Consider the following 14,287-nt stretch of genomic DNA (forward strand, 5'->3'; position numbering starts at 1 on the left):
TTAAAAGAATATCAGAATCACGTGGAGAAGCTAGATGTTTGCATGGTTTGCATGGCAGTGTGGCACCTGCCCGCATGCCAGATCGTTCTTAACTTCTTGTTGACACGGAATCTTCTTCACATCATAAGCAATCTCGGAGCTTTGGAGTCCTAAAAATGATCAATAATATACTCCAGGTATGTACATTGCACTCTATCGTCAGTCCCGATTCCTTGTTTATGAGAAACGGTTTCACTCATGGACTAGTGATACCAGGCTCTCGCCCAGTTTCTCGACCGCCCTCTCTTCCCATGGAAGACGGTGTTAGTTGGTTTCTCCTTGGGCCAATATGCCCTTGAGAGCTTCCTTTCGCTCCGGCAATACCGCGTGCTTCAGCAGACCAAGCCTCCAAAGGTTCTGGAAGGGGAAGTCACGACGAAGGTCTTTGAAGACAGTCAGGTAGTAAATCTTCTTGAACATACATCTTCGTGTATACTAAGATATTGCTTTCCATTATTAGACATACGGTCGTGCAAAAGCAAAATTCGGTTTCATTTCCTCCCTCTACGGTCAGCTCCAGAACTTGGTTTTCATCTACTACGACTTCTTGCCTAAAATATGGGGTGTAACTGGCGTGGCACTTGCTAGTTACTTTCCGACATGGTCACAGGGTGAAATTGGACATACGCTTCTCTTCTTCTTTGCCTTCAATATCCTGACCACCATCTTGTCCCTTCCGATCTCGTACTACAACACATTCGTTCTCGAAGAAAAGTTCGGTTTCAACAAGCAGACGCTAGGGCTTTGGGTCACAGATATGCTAAAGGGTCAGGCTCTCGGCATTGCTCTCGGTGGTCCACTTATGGCGGCCGTACTCAAAATTATTCAGAAGACTGGTGGTCAATTTTTCTACTATCTCTGGATCTTCAGCATCTTCGTTCAGGTCTTCACCATCACCATCTATCCAATTGTTATCTTGCCTATGTTCAACAAGTTGTCTCCTCTGGAACCTGGCCCCATCAAAACTGGTGTTGAAGAGCTTGCGCAGAAGTTGAAGTTCCCCCTTCATGACATTTTCTCCATTGATGGCAGTAAAAGAAGCGCCCATAGCAATGCTTATTTCTTCGGGTTCCCTTGGAAAAAGCACATTGTGATCTATGACACCCTAATCGAGAAAAGTGAGCCTGAGGAAGTAGTTGCTGTTTTGAGTCACGAATTGGGTCATTGGAAGCTTGGCCACACGACCAAATTGTTTGGAATCGCCCAGGTAAGACTTCCGTCCAAACAGATAGGTGACCAGGGAACACGCAACTAATGTACAAATAGGCCCATATGCTTTATATATTCGCATTGTTTACGGCGTTCATTAACAACAAGTCATTGTTCCAATCATTCGGATTCTATAACGAGCAGCCTATTATGATCGGCTTTTTGCTCTTTTCCGACGCTTTGGCGCCTATGGATGCCGTTGTGAAGCTGTTGATGAACATCCTTAGCCGCAAGTTTGAATTCGAAGCAGGTTTGTTACACCAAAGCTAGCGTTTATTATTGATAATTGTGCTAATTTCTTTTCTCTTTTAGATGGTTTCGCGGCAGACCTTGGTCAGTCGAAGCTCCTTGCACAATCTCTCTTGAAGCTCCAGATACAAAATCTAAGTACAATGGATGCCGATTGGATGTATGCCAGCTACCACTACTCGCATCCTATCCTCACCGAGCGTTTGGCTGCTCTGGGATGGAAGAGTCAAGGAGCCGAGAAGGCGGAGGACAGTGAGAAGCCTGTTAAGGCTGCCGACAGGGAATTGTAACTTTATTGACTTTATGCTTGCCTCTTTCTAAATCGTCTAGAAATTATTGCTTCGCTTGAGCAATGCTTCTGTTTCCATAAAATGCGAACATTGACACGAAAAAACTAATTGTTTAACATAATGTCCCCGGAAAGAAATCCCCAACGCCAAACCCAGGCTAACGCAAATAGAGAAAAATAAATACAAGGCCACCCAGACTTTTCTTTTCTATTCACTCATCTCCATTTCTTCCTCGCCTGCTTCTTTTGCCTGTTCTTTTCTAGCCTTTCTCTCGGCCTGTCTCCTCTCCTTCTTTCTCCGCTTGCGCTCTTCTTTATCAATGACCCCAGAAATCGGCATCCCATTCTCATCAACTTCAATTTCCTCTCCCGCGGCATTGTTAAGTAATTCCTCAGTCCCATCCCCGCCCGTAACGGTGCCCGCTTGTTCCAATTCCCATTTCTCTCTGTCCTCCCATTGCTCGTCCTTATTATTATTATTGCCATCAGCAGCATTTGTTTCACCATTTGCCGTCTTCGTTCCGCGGGACTGTGCAGCACTAGAACTTGTTGTATTCAACGTCAGGTCGCGACCCAATATCTCACCTGCGAGACCCGCCTGGACTCGCTTGAGATTGTGCAGCGTCAGGTTAGGAGCAGCAGCTGTTGTGCGCGAGATGGGTCCGTGTTCGGTGATCATCGCACTGGGTTGTAGAGAAGGGTCATTGACGGCTCGGACAAGGTAGGCTTTGAGGAAGTCGAGAGCGGCGGATTGCGAGGTAGATCGTGATGTGAGTATTTGCGTTGGAGGTAAGGGATTGGGGCCGGAGTGAGACATTTTGACTCTTTTATTTTTCCCTTTTGAAGGTAGACACACTTGCGTTGGGTGTCTTTTCTTTGCGCTTTCTCTTGTGTTGTTGCTAATGCGACGGATGGTGCTTCCGATGAGATTTGCACACGAGTCTGCCCGTGGTGGAGGATTTTTCTTTTCTTTTTTTTTTTCTCTTTCTCTGTTTTCCTTCGAAATATCCTCTGCTCGACCGGTAATCAAATTTTTTTTATAAAGATTGTGATAAGCCAATTGGACTTTCTTTTTGTCTAGATCCAGAAGTTCATAGCTTGAAACTTTTTTCTGCCAGATCCCGCGGGCGGCGACGGAGAGATCTCGACGTTATTATTTGCCCAAAGGCCAATCATTTCTCTCCCGCGGCGGACAGAGCAAGCCCGAATATAATTCCCATTGCGCTGATCCCTAAACAAAACTCATTTGCGGCGCTGGCTGGCTTATTTCTTCGGTATGCTTCATTCTTCTAAATTGTCATATGAGATTTCATCTCTGACTTGCGACTGCTGCATCTAGTTTTATCTCGTTTCCGTGTCCTGCTGCACTGCCAGCCATCATGCAGGCCTTTCAGTCCTCGAAGATGGCTGTGCCCACCTTGACTTCACGCGCTGCGCTAACTCTACGGTAAGATTTTGCTGAATTATTTGGAAATCATTATATACGAGTCGAGGAAATACCAAAGAACTTGTAGTCGCGGACATTGGCTGACCTTTGATAATCTGCAAAACCACACAGACCACAAATACGCTCAGCACCAGCAACAACAACGTTATCCTCATTTTACGCTCGAACCTACTTCTCACAACAAAAACATTATCACCACAAGACTCTTTTCTCTTCAATCCCCACGGCCCGACCCACATTATCTAGCACATTATTCAACGGCAGCAACAACAACAACAACAACATCGCAACTCCTCTCACGACGATTGACCAGATACGATCTTTCTCTGCTTCTGCATCACTCGCCGGTAAGAGAGCTACATACAATCCTTCTAGAAGAGTGCAGAAGCGTCGACATGGGTTTCTGGCTAGATTGAAGACTCGAACAGGACGTTTGATTTTGAAGAGACGGAGGCTTAGGGGGAGGAAGGATTTGAGTTGGTGAAAATCTCTTTCTTTTGCGTTTTCTATCTTCACTAGAGAAAAGAACAGAAAAAGGGGGAGGGTAGGAGGCTGTTACTAGGGGGGAAACTTTTCTCCCTTTTTTTCTTTTTGTAATATATACGTGATAAACTATTATGAAGCAAGTTGCAAGTTACTCATGGAGAAGCATGGGCAATGTATTTCTAGGCATAGAATCGCCCTTTTCATGATGGGAATCTTGTTATTTTCAGTATCTCTAGGATTTGAGAACACGACTGTCCTTGTAGTTAATGTTTCGTCAATGATGTCGGTAGTTACAGTGTGACTTTCCTAGATGTTGACCTATACGGACAAAAGACTTGATTCATGAACACTTCTCATTGCGAGACGAACAAGAATTAAAGAATAAACAACTTTTTAATATTGTATCATTGTCATCATCATCTCTTAACACCCACGAACCGTCATACCATGCTTCTATACCAATGAAACTAGCTTCGTAACTTGCCAATCCCCGAGGCAGCATTTCCCAGATGGGAGCATGCAAGAAAAAAAAAAAAGAGGAAGAAAGAGAAGAAGAAATGCTACAGGATATCGGGAAGAAGAAATCAACACGTGGCCAAGTCATTTGTTTTCAGCCAACTGTGTTCTCAGGTCTCTTCATAAACAATAAATGCAAATTTGAAGCAGGCGTATACTGGTCTGATTCGTTTTGCGTTTATGAATTATCCAGTCCACATGCTCGGTTGAATATGTGTTGGGTTGTGGGAAGTATACCCAAATCGACATGTAATGGTATGTTTAATCCTGGACTGGCTCCAAGGTATTTCCACTGAAAATCAATTAGTATGTAAGACCAAATGTATGTTATAGGAAAAATAGAAAACTTACGCAACAATATTGGCCCAACCGATCAATCGCCAATGCTTTTCGATACGACGACTGATAGCAATCTTCTCACCAATTTCGGTACAAGCGGGATTCGTAAGGACAAGCTTGGCAGCATCGGCTTTGACACCCATGACCTTGGCACCTGTGGCTGTGGATCCGATGTTGACCATGAGGACTTCGTTCTTGGAGAGCTTAGCAACCTTCGCTTGCTTGCCGTCGGCTGACTTGACACCAAGCAGACGGCGAAGCAAGAAGTAGTTGACTTCAATTTCAGTGTAGATAGCAGGCAACCGGCCGCGCAGACCCAGGACAAAACCGAGCAAACGATCAGCACGGCAAAGTGTAGGGTCCACGCGAGTTCCAACACCAATCAGACCACCAGGGACGGCGAATTTCAGGTCGTTGTGTTCTGCAAAAAGAGAAACGACCTTGGAGAAAATGGGACGGCACTGAACCTTTCCATTCTCGTCCCTGGTAACAATACCAGGTCTGATTTCAATTTCATCATCCACCTTGAGAACACCGGTCAAGATTGAGCCACCGGCAACACCACCCTTGAGATCATCAATTCCAGCACCGGGCTTGTTGACATCAAAGGAACGGATGATAATCATGTGAGGCGCGGCAGTAAAGTCACGAACTGGAACTGGAATGTGAGACACAAGATGCTCGTTGACGGCATCAATGTTGTATTTCAGCTGAGCTGAGATCGGGATGATTGGTGATCCGTCGGCTACTGTGCCTCGAATGAACTTCAGAATCGACTGGTAGTGTGATAAAGCACCTTCCTCACGCATCAAATCAACCTTGTTTTGAAGGATAATGATGTGACTCAGTTTCATGATTTCAATGGCAGCCAAATGCTCTGAAGTCTGAGGCTGGGGGCATGTTTCGTTTCCGGCAATGAGAAGAAGAGCTGCGTCCATGACGGCGGCACCCGATAACATAGTACTCATGAGAATATCGTGACCGGGGCAATCAACGAAGCTGTTGGCATCCCGTTAGTTCAGGCCTTACTATCTCAACAGGGTTGGAAGAAAAAAAAAAAAAAACTTACGAAACATGTCGCATCAAGCGATACGTGCCACTGCAGCCATCTCGCTCACACGGTGGGTCTACCTCTTTTTCACTCTTGTAGCTCTTGTAGCAGGTAGGTCTGGGGCACTCAGGGTTGTCACACTTGTAAATCTTTGCGTTGGCATAACCCAGCTTAATGGTAATGTTTCGTTCCTGCTCGTTCTTGAAACGAATTGTGTGCACTTCTGAGATAGCCTTGACCACAGTCGATTTACCGTGAGCGACGTGACCGATGGTTCCAATATTGATGGTAGCCTGACGGGCAATAATCTCGGGGGTAAGAGGTGTGAATGTGCTGAAGTCAACCGTGTTCGGATCGGGCTGCTCAGGGAGCTCTGGGCGCTTGATTTGCGGGACTAGTGGTTCTGCATCCTTATTTTTCAAGGCGGACTTCAAAGGCTTCCCTTGAGTATCCTCCTCCTGGTCGAGAGGCTCTTGCTCTTCAATGTCGTCTTCGTGCTCGTTGCCCAAGAGGGGCGAACCCGGTTGGGAGTCCTCGTCGGAGAAATCGCCGTTGGTAGCCATGTTGCTGATGGCAAAAGCCGTTCGTCAAGAATGATCTCTGGGGGTAGTGGCGATAGTTTTCTGCACTTCGGAGATCTTGGAACGTGCAAGTTGGATTCTCTGCTCTTGGGTGTGGTCTGAGCAGCAGCGGCAATTTACTTGCTATGATAAAATTGTGTAGTGGGGAATGGGCGATAATTGGCATTGCGGGCAGTTACCGAGCTAGTCCGGATTTGGCAGCACCAGAGGATGACTCTTTTCCATTCCAACCTCTGATCGATACGGCTTTCTGGATTATTTACGGAATTAATACGTGTCTCAGGAGTCGAGAGCATCGAATGATGATCGTGCGAACCTCCTTTGTTCATCCAGGCATGCAAATGACATAACTAACTCGTGTGAACGGCAAGGATGAGTCTCTGTTTCAAAGTCTCGTGAACTCGTAAATTTTATATTCATTGGAAACGATTTTGGTATATGCTATTATACAATAGACGATCAGTCCCGATCACTATCGCTACCGGATTCTTCTTCTTCTTCTTCGTCTTGACTATCCGAGCCAAAATCAGACTCGTCTATTGCCTCGAACTCCCGAGGTTTCTGCATGGCAAATGCCACCATACAAGTGATTCGGTTGCCGGTTTCATATGAGTCTAGCAATTGAGAGGACAGTTCATCGCCCTCACTGCCTTTTTGTGCTGCATCTTTAGTAGTCGCTTGGAAATTGAGTGACCATAGGCGGACCACTCCGTCACTACTCGAAGTCACGAGCAAGAAAAGTTTTTTCCAATTACCAACATTAGACAAGTTGAGGACCTCAAAGTCTTTAACACGTCCTGTAAGGCCACTGGACTTGCCGCCTAATTGACCGATGACTTTGGCATCGGGAATTGAAGACGCATCAGTAGGCGAGGAAGACTCCCCGGTGGAATAGAAAATCGCCCTACCGTCGTCTGTGGACACCACAAGAAGCTCCTTTGAGCCATCCTTGTTCCGACTGAAGTCAAAAAACTTCACCTGCTGAACTTTGGTTGACGGGGATGGAAGGGCTTTGCACTTGGGCGTCGAGTCCTGAGAAGAAGGGTTAGTTGCTTGTCAATAGTACCAGCCGAGAGGGGTCTGCTTACAACTCCAAAGACAACAACTCCCCATTCGAAAGTTATTGCAAATTCCTCCCCTGTAGAGTTCCAAACTATTCCACGTCCCTCTCCAGTAGACCGTTTAGTCTCCTTAACGCTCTGCAAGATTTCCCTGTCAAAATTCAACACACCAGCCTTCTTTCCTGTCATCAAGTTCCAAAGTCTCATACACCTTTCTCCACGGCCGACACTGATCATCAATTTCATACTTGGGTGAACGGCGAAGTCATTGATCCCACAGGGTACGCTTCCTGGAGGAGCTGTATCTCCGCTGGGTCTGCCTTGTGTTTTGGGCTGCGGCGCCTTAACTGTAGAGACCACATTCCAATCGCGAATCCTTGTGACAGATATTGTGTTGTCCTCGGCTGCAGATAGAAGCTTAGACTTAGAAGGAAAGTAAAGACTCGTGATACTGGACGTATGATGAAGAAGAGTTCCTAGTTCTCGGTTCGATGGGTTTTCCAGAATTTTGTTCCCTGCCAATGTCGAAATAGATGGGAATCGCTCGCTGACGACTGGCGGAGACATAGATAGGGAGTAGAGATTAATTCGATCGTCTGAGCCACCACTGGCTAAGATGACTGTTTGTGGTTGAGAGGAATCGGCAGTGGTTGGCGGCGATAAGGCAAGTGATCGAATTGCAGATGTATGCGCCTGAAAGAGAAATGTGTCTGCAAAATGCACTGTGGACGATAAATCACTTTGTCTCTTCTGAGCTGCATCTTTGCCGGGGGGATTAGCAGACAGAGTTGCAGTGAAACCATGTAGAACTCTCTCGTAAGATCCTGTGACAATCTGAATTGTTACAGCGCCGGGGTCATTCTTGGACAATTCCGAGGTCCCTGCAGCCTTGGCGGCCTTGCGCGGTTGCTCCTGACCAGCTTGGCCGTTGGAGGCGGCATCTACCCTCTTTCGCTTGGCCATGATGAGCAACTTGCGGGCAATGGGAGTGGGAAGAAAAGCGCAGAGAGGCTTGATGCATGTGCTGCTATCAACATCAACTTTTTTCCGTCCTTTCACATACTGCCGCCTGCCACCGCCGGCACGCGGAAAAATACACTTTCCGCAGCCAAAAAGGCATCGCGCAAGTGCCTGGATTGCGAGGCATCAGCCGTCTGCTTTCAGCGTGCACCGCAGTTTCCCGCTTGGCATGCAACCCCTAAATAGCAAAGCCTGAGGAAGCCAATTTGTCCTTGTCGAATCCAGTCATCCGCCTGCCGCCCCCCCCCAAGCAACTGCCAGGCGAAATTCTCGCGTCTGTAAAAGTCACCATCAAAGCACCCTCCAAATCCCTCGATTTTATCAATTCTGAGCGATTTTTTCGGTCTGAATGACATCGCTCTTCGTACTTTATTTTTTTACCACGCGTTAATCGGATGACGCGTGGTCGAGATAGACCCGATGCTCCGCGACGAGCTGCTTCGCTCCAAGAACGACGAGATCTCGTAAGTTAAAAATTTTTCTGAGCGATTTTTCTGAAAACATACACTATGCGACGTTCATCTATCGCTTACCGTGAATTTTAGACGATGTTTGCAGTCACGAAAGCGAAAACTGAGTGAGCTCTATTTTGCGACGGTCGGATGCTTAGGCGCGACCGACAGGGCCACCGCGGACACCCTTTATGAGCAAAAGAAACAAGCGTTCCTCGATGCCAACGACCTCGCCAAGTAAGTTCTATTTTTGCCATAACTTTGCCCTCGGGAAATACCACTAGAGTCTATGTTTATTTTATTTTTTTTTTATTTATCTATTTTACTAATGCGCAAACGGGTAGGGGTCGATTTTTTAATGAATCCACTCTTCCTTCTTTCCCCGACTATGCGGACATCGTTGCGCAATTACAGGTGCATGCTCGCCCTACCTCCAGCGAGGCTACTGCATTAGAGAGATCAACGAAGGAGCAGATTCATCAAACAAAGCCTCTCTCTCCAGGACAGCCTTGTGCCGGTGGCAGGATTCGAAATGTTCCAGAAACGGCGACTGATGACAAGATACAGCTTGATCAAGATGCCTTGTCCTCAAGAACAGATATCAAGCATCCTACTGTTGAAACAGCTTCTCCCCAACCGTCTACTGCGCAAAGGACTGATGTAGCTGCGCAGCCGACCCCGACTGTTAGCACCAAGCCTCAATTTACGGAGCCTGGGACACCAGTAAGCACACATGAACATGCTGTGCCAGGCAGCTTCACTTCTCCTTCTCATACCCGCCCGAGCCTTAGAGACAAAGCTACTGAGCCATCTGTTTTGGAACACGGTGTTTCAACAATATCGCAAAGGACGGATACCAATCTTCAATATAAACAAGACCGCAGGCCATCTTTACCATTAGGGACAGCTACTCGATTAGATCAACCGCTTTCTCCTGCTTCCTCTATCGAACCATTCTCCAATAATACTCCTATACCTCCAGCTGCATCTTCGGATACATCTCCAGAATCCGGAGAACCCGAGGACCATGATGCCATCTCAGCGAAGCCAGTTGTTGATACACAAGATCATATATCAGCACAGGTGCAAGGGAAACCAACGCCGGTTATACCTTCGACTCCAGACGAACAATTACGGCTTGAGGAAGCGCAGTCTCTCTTGCAAAATACACAAACTTTACCTACTAGTAGAGCACCTGGAGATCTCGGCAAGCCTGAGATTAGCTCACTCTCGAAACAACTAGTCAAAGAAGGCGCGCAACCGAAACCATTATCTAGCGAAGATCAAAAGGTATCAGGTGGACGCACCTTCGAGAGTTTCCAGGACGCAGCCATTTCGCCGGCATCTTCCGGCATTCCAGAAGCTCATGCGAACCGTGGCATTCCTGTCTCTGCTCCTACAGAACCGTTAGTAGAACAACCGACACTGGAGACCGCATCCATGAACAAGCGACCGTCGCCTGCAAACAATGTCGCAGTACAGCCAGTACCCGAGAGAATGACTACTCGAGTATCCTCGGGGGCTATTCGGCATAAATCAGTTTCTGAAATCCTTGGAGAGACTCCAAAGACTGCTCAGCAGACAAATGTTTCTCGCGAACCTGCCGCTATGAAATCTCCTGTTTCTCAAGGAAGTCCAGATTCCGCATCACGTATCAGGCAAAGGAAAGACCGAGAGAAAGAGCGCACGAAACTTTCTACCGTAGTTTTTCTCAAGAAGCAATTGGATAAGAATGATGCTTTCGGTTTGGTCCGTCAGAAATCGGGCGATTTGGTGGCTGGATTAAATGAACAACAAGACTATCTGTTTACACTGTTTCAGAATAAGGCTTATTCACCCCCTCGCAGTTCGAATATCTCAACTCTCCTGGCCACTGCCCATAAGACATTGAGTACCTCAAATCATCTTCTTGAATATCAGGAACAAATGGATTGCCGTACGCTTCGTCGCATTTATGCCCTGCAAAATGCCAATAGATGGCCGCTGCGTCAGTTGGAACGATCTGCGGAGCCCCATCGACAAGGCACTCATTGGGATGTTCTTCTGGATCATATGAAATGGATGCGCACGGATTTCAAGGAAGAGCGCAAATGGAAAATTGCAGCTGCGAAAAGTTGCGCTGAGTGGTGCGCTGAATATGTTCAAAGTGAACCCGCACAACGAAGCCAGCTCCGCGTGCATACGAAGACTCGGCAAAAGAGATGGGTTGAAGATTCTAAGATGGATGGAGTTACCAGCGATTCGATGGTAGTTGAAAATGCCGTGGATGATATGGGCCCTGTTTCTCAGCCCACTCCAGACTTAGTACCTTCTGCAGAAGAAGAATCAGTCAGCGAAGGCTTCGCAGACGAGCCGCGGTCCGATTTGAGAGACACTGTTGCTCCAGCAGCTATTTTCTCACTAGGATCAGAAGAGTTTAACTTTTCTATTGATTTTACACCGGTTTCAGAAAAATTGTTGGGAGAGTTACCTATTTATGCTCCCATTGGGTTATCGCCAGAAACACATATGCCTGTTTTCAAGTATCAGCCTGATACGGATTGGAAAACAGAAGTTCTTCAGGTCTCAAAATACTCTTCAGGCCGAATCAGTTTCCGTGACGACGAACCTGCGAGAAAGAAGAGTAGGTACGACTACACTCTTCATGATGACCAATACGAGACACCTATCATCGACATAAACCCCGAGCAAACAGACGTTGCTCTTTTCCGTCCGGAGAATAAGCATATACGAGATCGTATCCACCCTGGTCATTCTTTTCGGCCGCCAACCGAATATCCCATGCCATCCGTTGGGTTCTTTGAGTCTAGACAGTCTTCACAATGGACGCTCTCTGAGGATGACGAACTCCGTCGTCTCGTGAAGGATTATTCGTACAATTGGTCGCTAATTTCCAGCTGTCTTTCATCGCCGTCCATGTTTTCGTCTGGTGCCGAGCGTAGAACCCCATGGGAATGTTTCGAACGGTGGATTGGTCTTGAAGGCTTGCCTGCAGATATGTCCAAGACTCAGTATTTCCGTGCTTACCATCAGCGTCTGGAAGCTGCTCAACGTACTGTACTTGCACAACAGCAAGCTGCGCAACAGCAGCAGCAACAGGCGCAACAGGGCAATCCAGGTTCCGTCCAACCTGTGATTCGTCGAAGGACAACGCAACCTGTTCGTGTTGACCGCCGACGAGCTTCTCGCCATCTTGCACTGTTAGATGCCATGCGGAAATTGGCTAAGAAACGGGAAACGATGCTTCAGAAGCAACAGCAAGGTGAGATTAGAGACTGTGTTGAAATTTATTCATTCAAAACTAACATGATTCAAGCTACCCATCTCGCTTCTCTGCGGAAAGTGAATGAAGCAAATCAACCGAAACCTCCTATCACGAATCCGGCTGATTTTAGCAAATTGAAATACGAACGTGAACAAAAGCTCCAGGAGAGGCAGGAACAATACCGTCAACAGATGATTGCACAGCAAAGAGTAAGGGATCAATAGTTTTGTAAACGCTTGGTGTTTGAATCTAACTTTCCTTCCTACAGGCTACTCTGGCTGCGCAACGAGCCCTTCCAAATCAACAAGCAGCTGCTTTGGGTGGTGTTGTTGGTAGAACACCCAATGGTGTCCAACCTGCTGGCGCCCAACCTCTTCCTGCATCGGCGCAGAATGCTGTCGCCAATGGCATGCCCCCAAACGCAAACCTGAACCACGGAAATGTCATGCCTATGCAAGGTTTGTCGAATGGTAGACCTATGGGGAGCCCTCTACCACCTAACGCAATGGGTGTGAAGATGGTGCCACAGCAAGGCATGCAACAGCAAATGGCAGGCCGGCCAGGAATACCTATTCAAGGATCCCCCGACAATGCCAGAGTGATTCGCGAGGCCAATCGGCTTCAAGAACAACAACGTCTTTTGCAATCCCGACAGCAACAACAAGGGCAGCAGGTCCAGCAGGCAGGGCAACAGCAATTCCATAGTCCTCAGCAATTTGGTCAACAAGGCGCTCACTCGCCTAATGTCAACGTTCAAGGACTCAATGGGAACCAAGGCAATGCGACTAGTGCAGCCATACTTGCAGCAATGCAAGCTGCAACTGGGATAACCAACCCGTCGTTTCATAATAGCAATGTTCAAGGTGTGACATCGGCTTCTCCTCGGATGGCTCAACCAAATCACCTTTCAAGTGGTGTCGTTCCGACAATAACCAATATCCAAAACCAAATTCAAAGAAGCCACCCGAACTTGTCTCCCGAGCAGGTCGCCAAACTCGCAACCGATCGCCTTCATCTATATCAACAACAGCAGCAACGCATGACGCAGGCTGCAATGAATGCCGCTGTTGGCAGTGCTGGCGGTGCTATACAATCCAATTTCCAGATTCCCCAGGATTCCAATTTTCAAAGTTCTCCTCAAGCCAGCGGTAATGTAGGGATACAGAACTCTCAGCAGACCCAGTTCTCGCCAATGATGAGAGTCGCTCAACCCAACCAACAGAACCGCGTACCCGTTGGAAGTTCACCGTCGCTGAATGGAAGCGTTCTCCCGCAACAAAGCCGAAGCGCTACGCCGCAAGCTCAACGCAGTGGAAGTGTCCAACAGACAGCAGCAGCATCTGTCCCAGGCACAAATAAAAGCCCTCACCCTCCAGCAGCACAAATGGCCAGTAGTAACTGAGCCCCCTTACTCCCCTTCCTACCGCTTTTCATTCATTCAATCCACGGGATGACTCATGTATATACTCTCGCATGCCAATTCCCAGATTGAACCGATCCCCTTACCCTGTTGCACGATTTATGTCACCTACGACTCGTGATGCTTTTTTTTTTATCTTTCTCCTTCCTCCTTGATCAAAAAAGATCAAGAATTAATTTCGTTTCTAGTTTTTATACCTTTCTCTGCCTTACACATCTCGTTGTGCCTCAGGCTAGATATGTCGGTCTCTTGACCATGGATTGGCGTTTTTGTTATGCTTTTTTACCCTTCTGTTTTGCTTTAGTGGGCGCATTTCCTGGGTTGGTCTTGTTTCCAATATCGGGGGTTTTCTTTTACCTTTCTTCTATTACAAGGGAGGCTTGTTTAATTTGTACGATTAGTTTGAGTCGATATACCTTTTCTATTGATTCGATTGAAGTGGGACCAATTGATACAATCAAGTCCCCCTGCGAGAGCATAATTCTTGACTTTGATTCTAAATAGATAGCTGGATAAATGGCTTTTATTCCTACCAACGGTTCTACCCCATTCTCGTGAGTTTTATGGAAATTTCAGAATCCATATGTTTTGTACCTGTATTATACATGAATAGATACATGAAGTTTTATGGCCTGCTGGTGGTGTAGTTGGCAGTGCACCGCTGAAGGCCTCTGGGAGGAATGTGATTGAGTAGGGGGCTCAATTTGGTCAAGAATAGAGGACGGTTCGGGCAAAAAAGATGCTGCTAACGAGGAGGGTACTAAGGAAAGTCTGTTTTAATGAAACTTTATAGATGGTAATAGGTCTTTCCCAACGGGTTACTTATTATAAAATGGAAGGGTGCTAGGATGCCTCTAAGATTT

General features: G+C 47.0%; 5 protein-coding genes across 5 annotated transcripts; 2 read left to right on the forward strand and 3 right to left on the reverse strand.

Annotated features, from left to right (window-relative positions):
- Positions 1-155: 155 nt before the first annotated feature.
- On the forward strand, positions 156-1,787 carry UA08_00179 (hypothetical protein; the record flags this gene model as incomplete). Its single annotated transcript, XM_020259956.1, has 5 exons — positions 156-176; positions 256-438; positions 500-1,246; positions 1,306-1,498; positions 1,561-1,787. The coding sequence occupies 5 exons, from the start codon at positions 156-158 to the stop codon at positions 1,785-1,787; spliced, it is 1,371 nt and encodes a 456-aa protein (XP_020124755.1).
- Positions 1,788-1,994: 207 nt separating this feature from the next.
- Positions 1,995-2,603, reverse strand: UA08_00180 (hypothetical protein; the record flags this gene model as incomplete). The annotated part of the gene is made up of 1 exon (XM_020259958.1): positions 1,995-2,603. One exon carries the CDS (start codon positions 2,601-2,603, stop codon positions 1,995-1,997), a length of 609 nt encoding a protein of 202 aa, XP_020123995.1.
- Positions 2,604-4,496: 1,893 nt separating this feature from the next.
- Positions 4,497-6,188, reverse strand: UA08_00181 (Eukaryotic translation initiation factor 2 subunit gamma; the record flags this gene model as incomplete). Its single annotated transcript, XM_020259959.1, has 3 exons — positions 4,497-4,527; positions 4,587-5,573; positions 5,644-6,188. 3 exons carry the CDS (start codon positions 6,186-6,188, stop codon positions 4,497-4,499), a joined length of 1,563 nt encoding a protein of 520 aa, XP_020123996.1.
- A 477-nt stretch (positions 6,189-6,665) lies between these two features.
- Positions 6,666-8,230, reverse strand: UA08_00182 (hypothetical protein; the record flags this gene model as incomplete). The annotated part of the gene is made up of 2 exons (XM_020259960.1): positions 6,666-7,238; positions 7,295-8,230. 2 exons carry the CDS (start codon positions 8,228-8,230, stop codon positions 6,666-6,668), a joined length of 1,509 nt encoding a protein of 502 aa, XP_020123997.1.
- Positions 8,231-8,707: 477 nt separating this feature from the next.
- Positions 8,708-14,118, forward strand: UA08_00183 (Chromatin modification-related protein eaf1; the record flags this gene model as incomplete). The annotated part of the gene is made up of 7 exons (XM_020259961.1): positions 8,708-8,751; positions 8,833-8,976; positions 9,084-12,001; positions 12,056-12,213; positions 12,273-13,398; positions 13,929-13,978; positions 14,038-14,118. The coding sequence occupies 7 exons, from the start codon at positions 8,708-8,710 to the stop codon at positions 14,116-14,118; spliced, it is 4,521 nt and encodes a 1,506-aa protein (XP_020123998.1).
- Positions 14,119-14,287: the final 169 nt, after the last annotated feature.

This window comes from Talaromyces atroroseus (assembly GCF_001907595.1).
Source record: "Talaromyces atroroseus strain IBT 11181 chromosome Unknown scaffold_0, whole genome shotgun sequence".
NCBI lineage: Eukaryota > Fungi > Ascomycota > Eurotiomycetes > Eurotiales > Trichocomaceae > Talaromyces > Talaromyces atroroseus.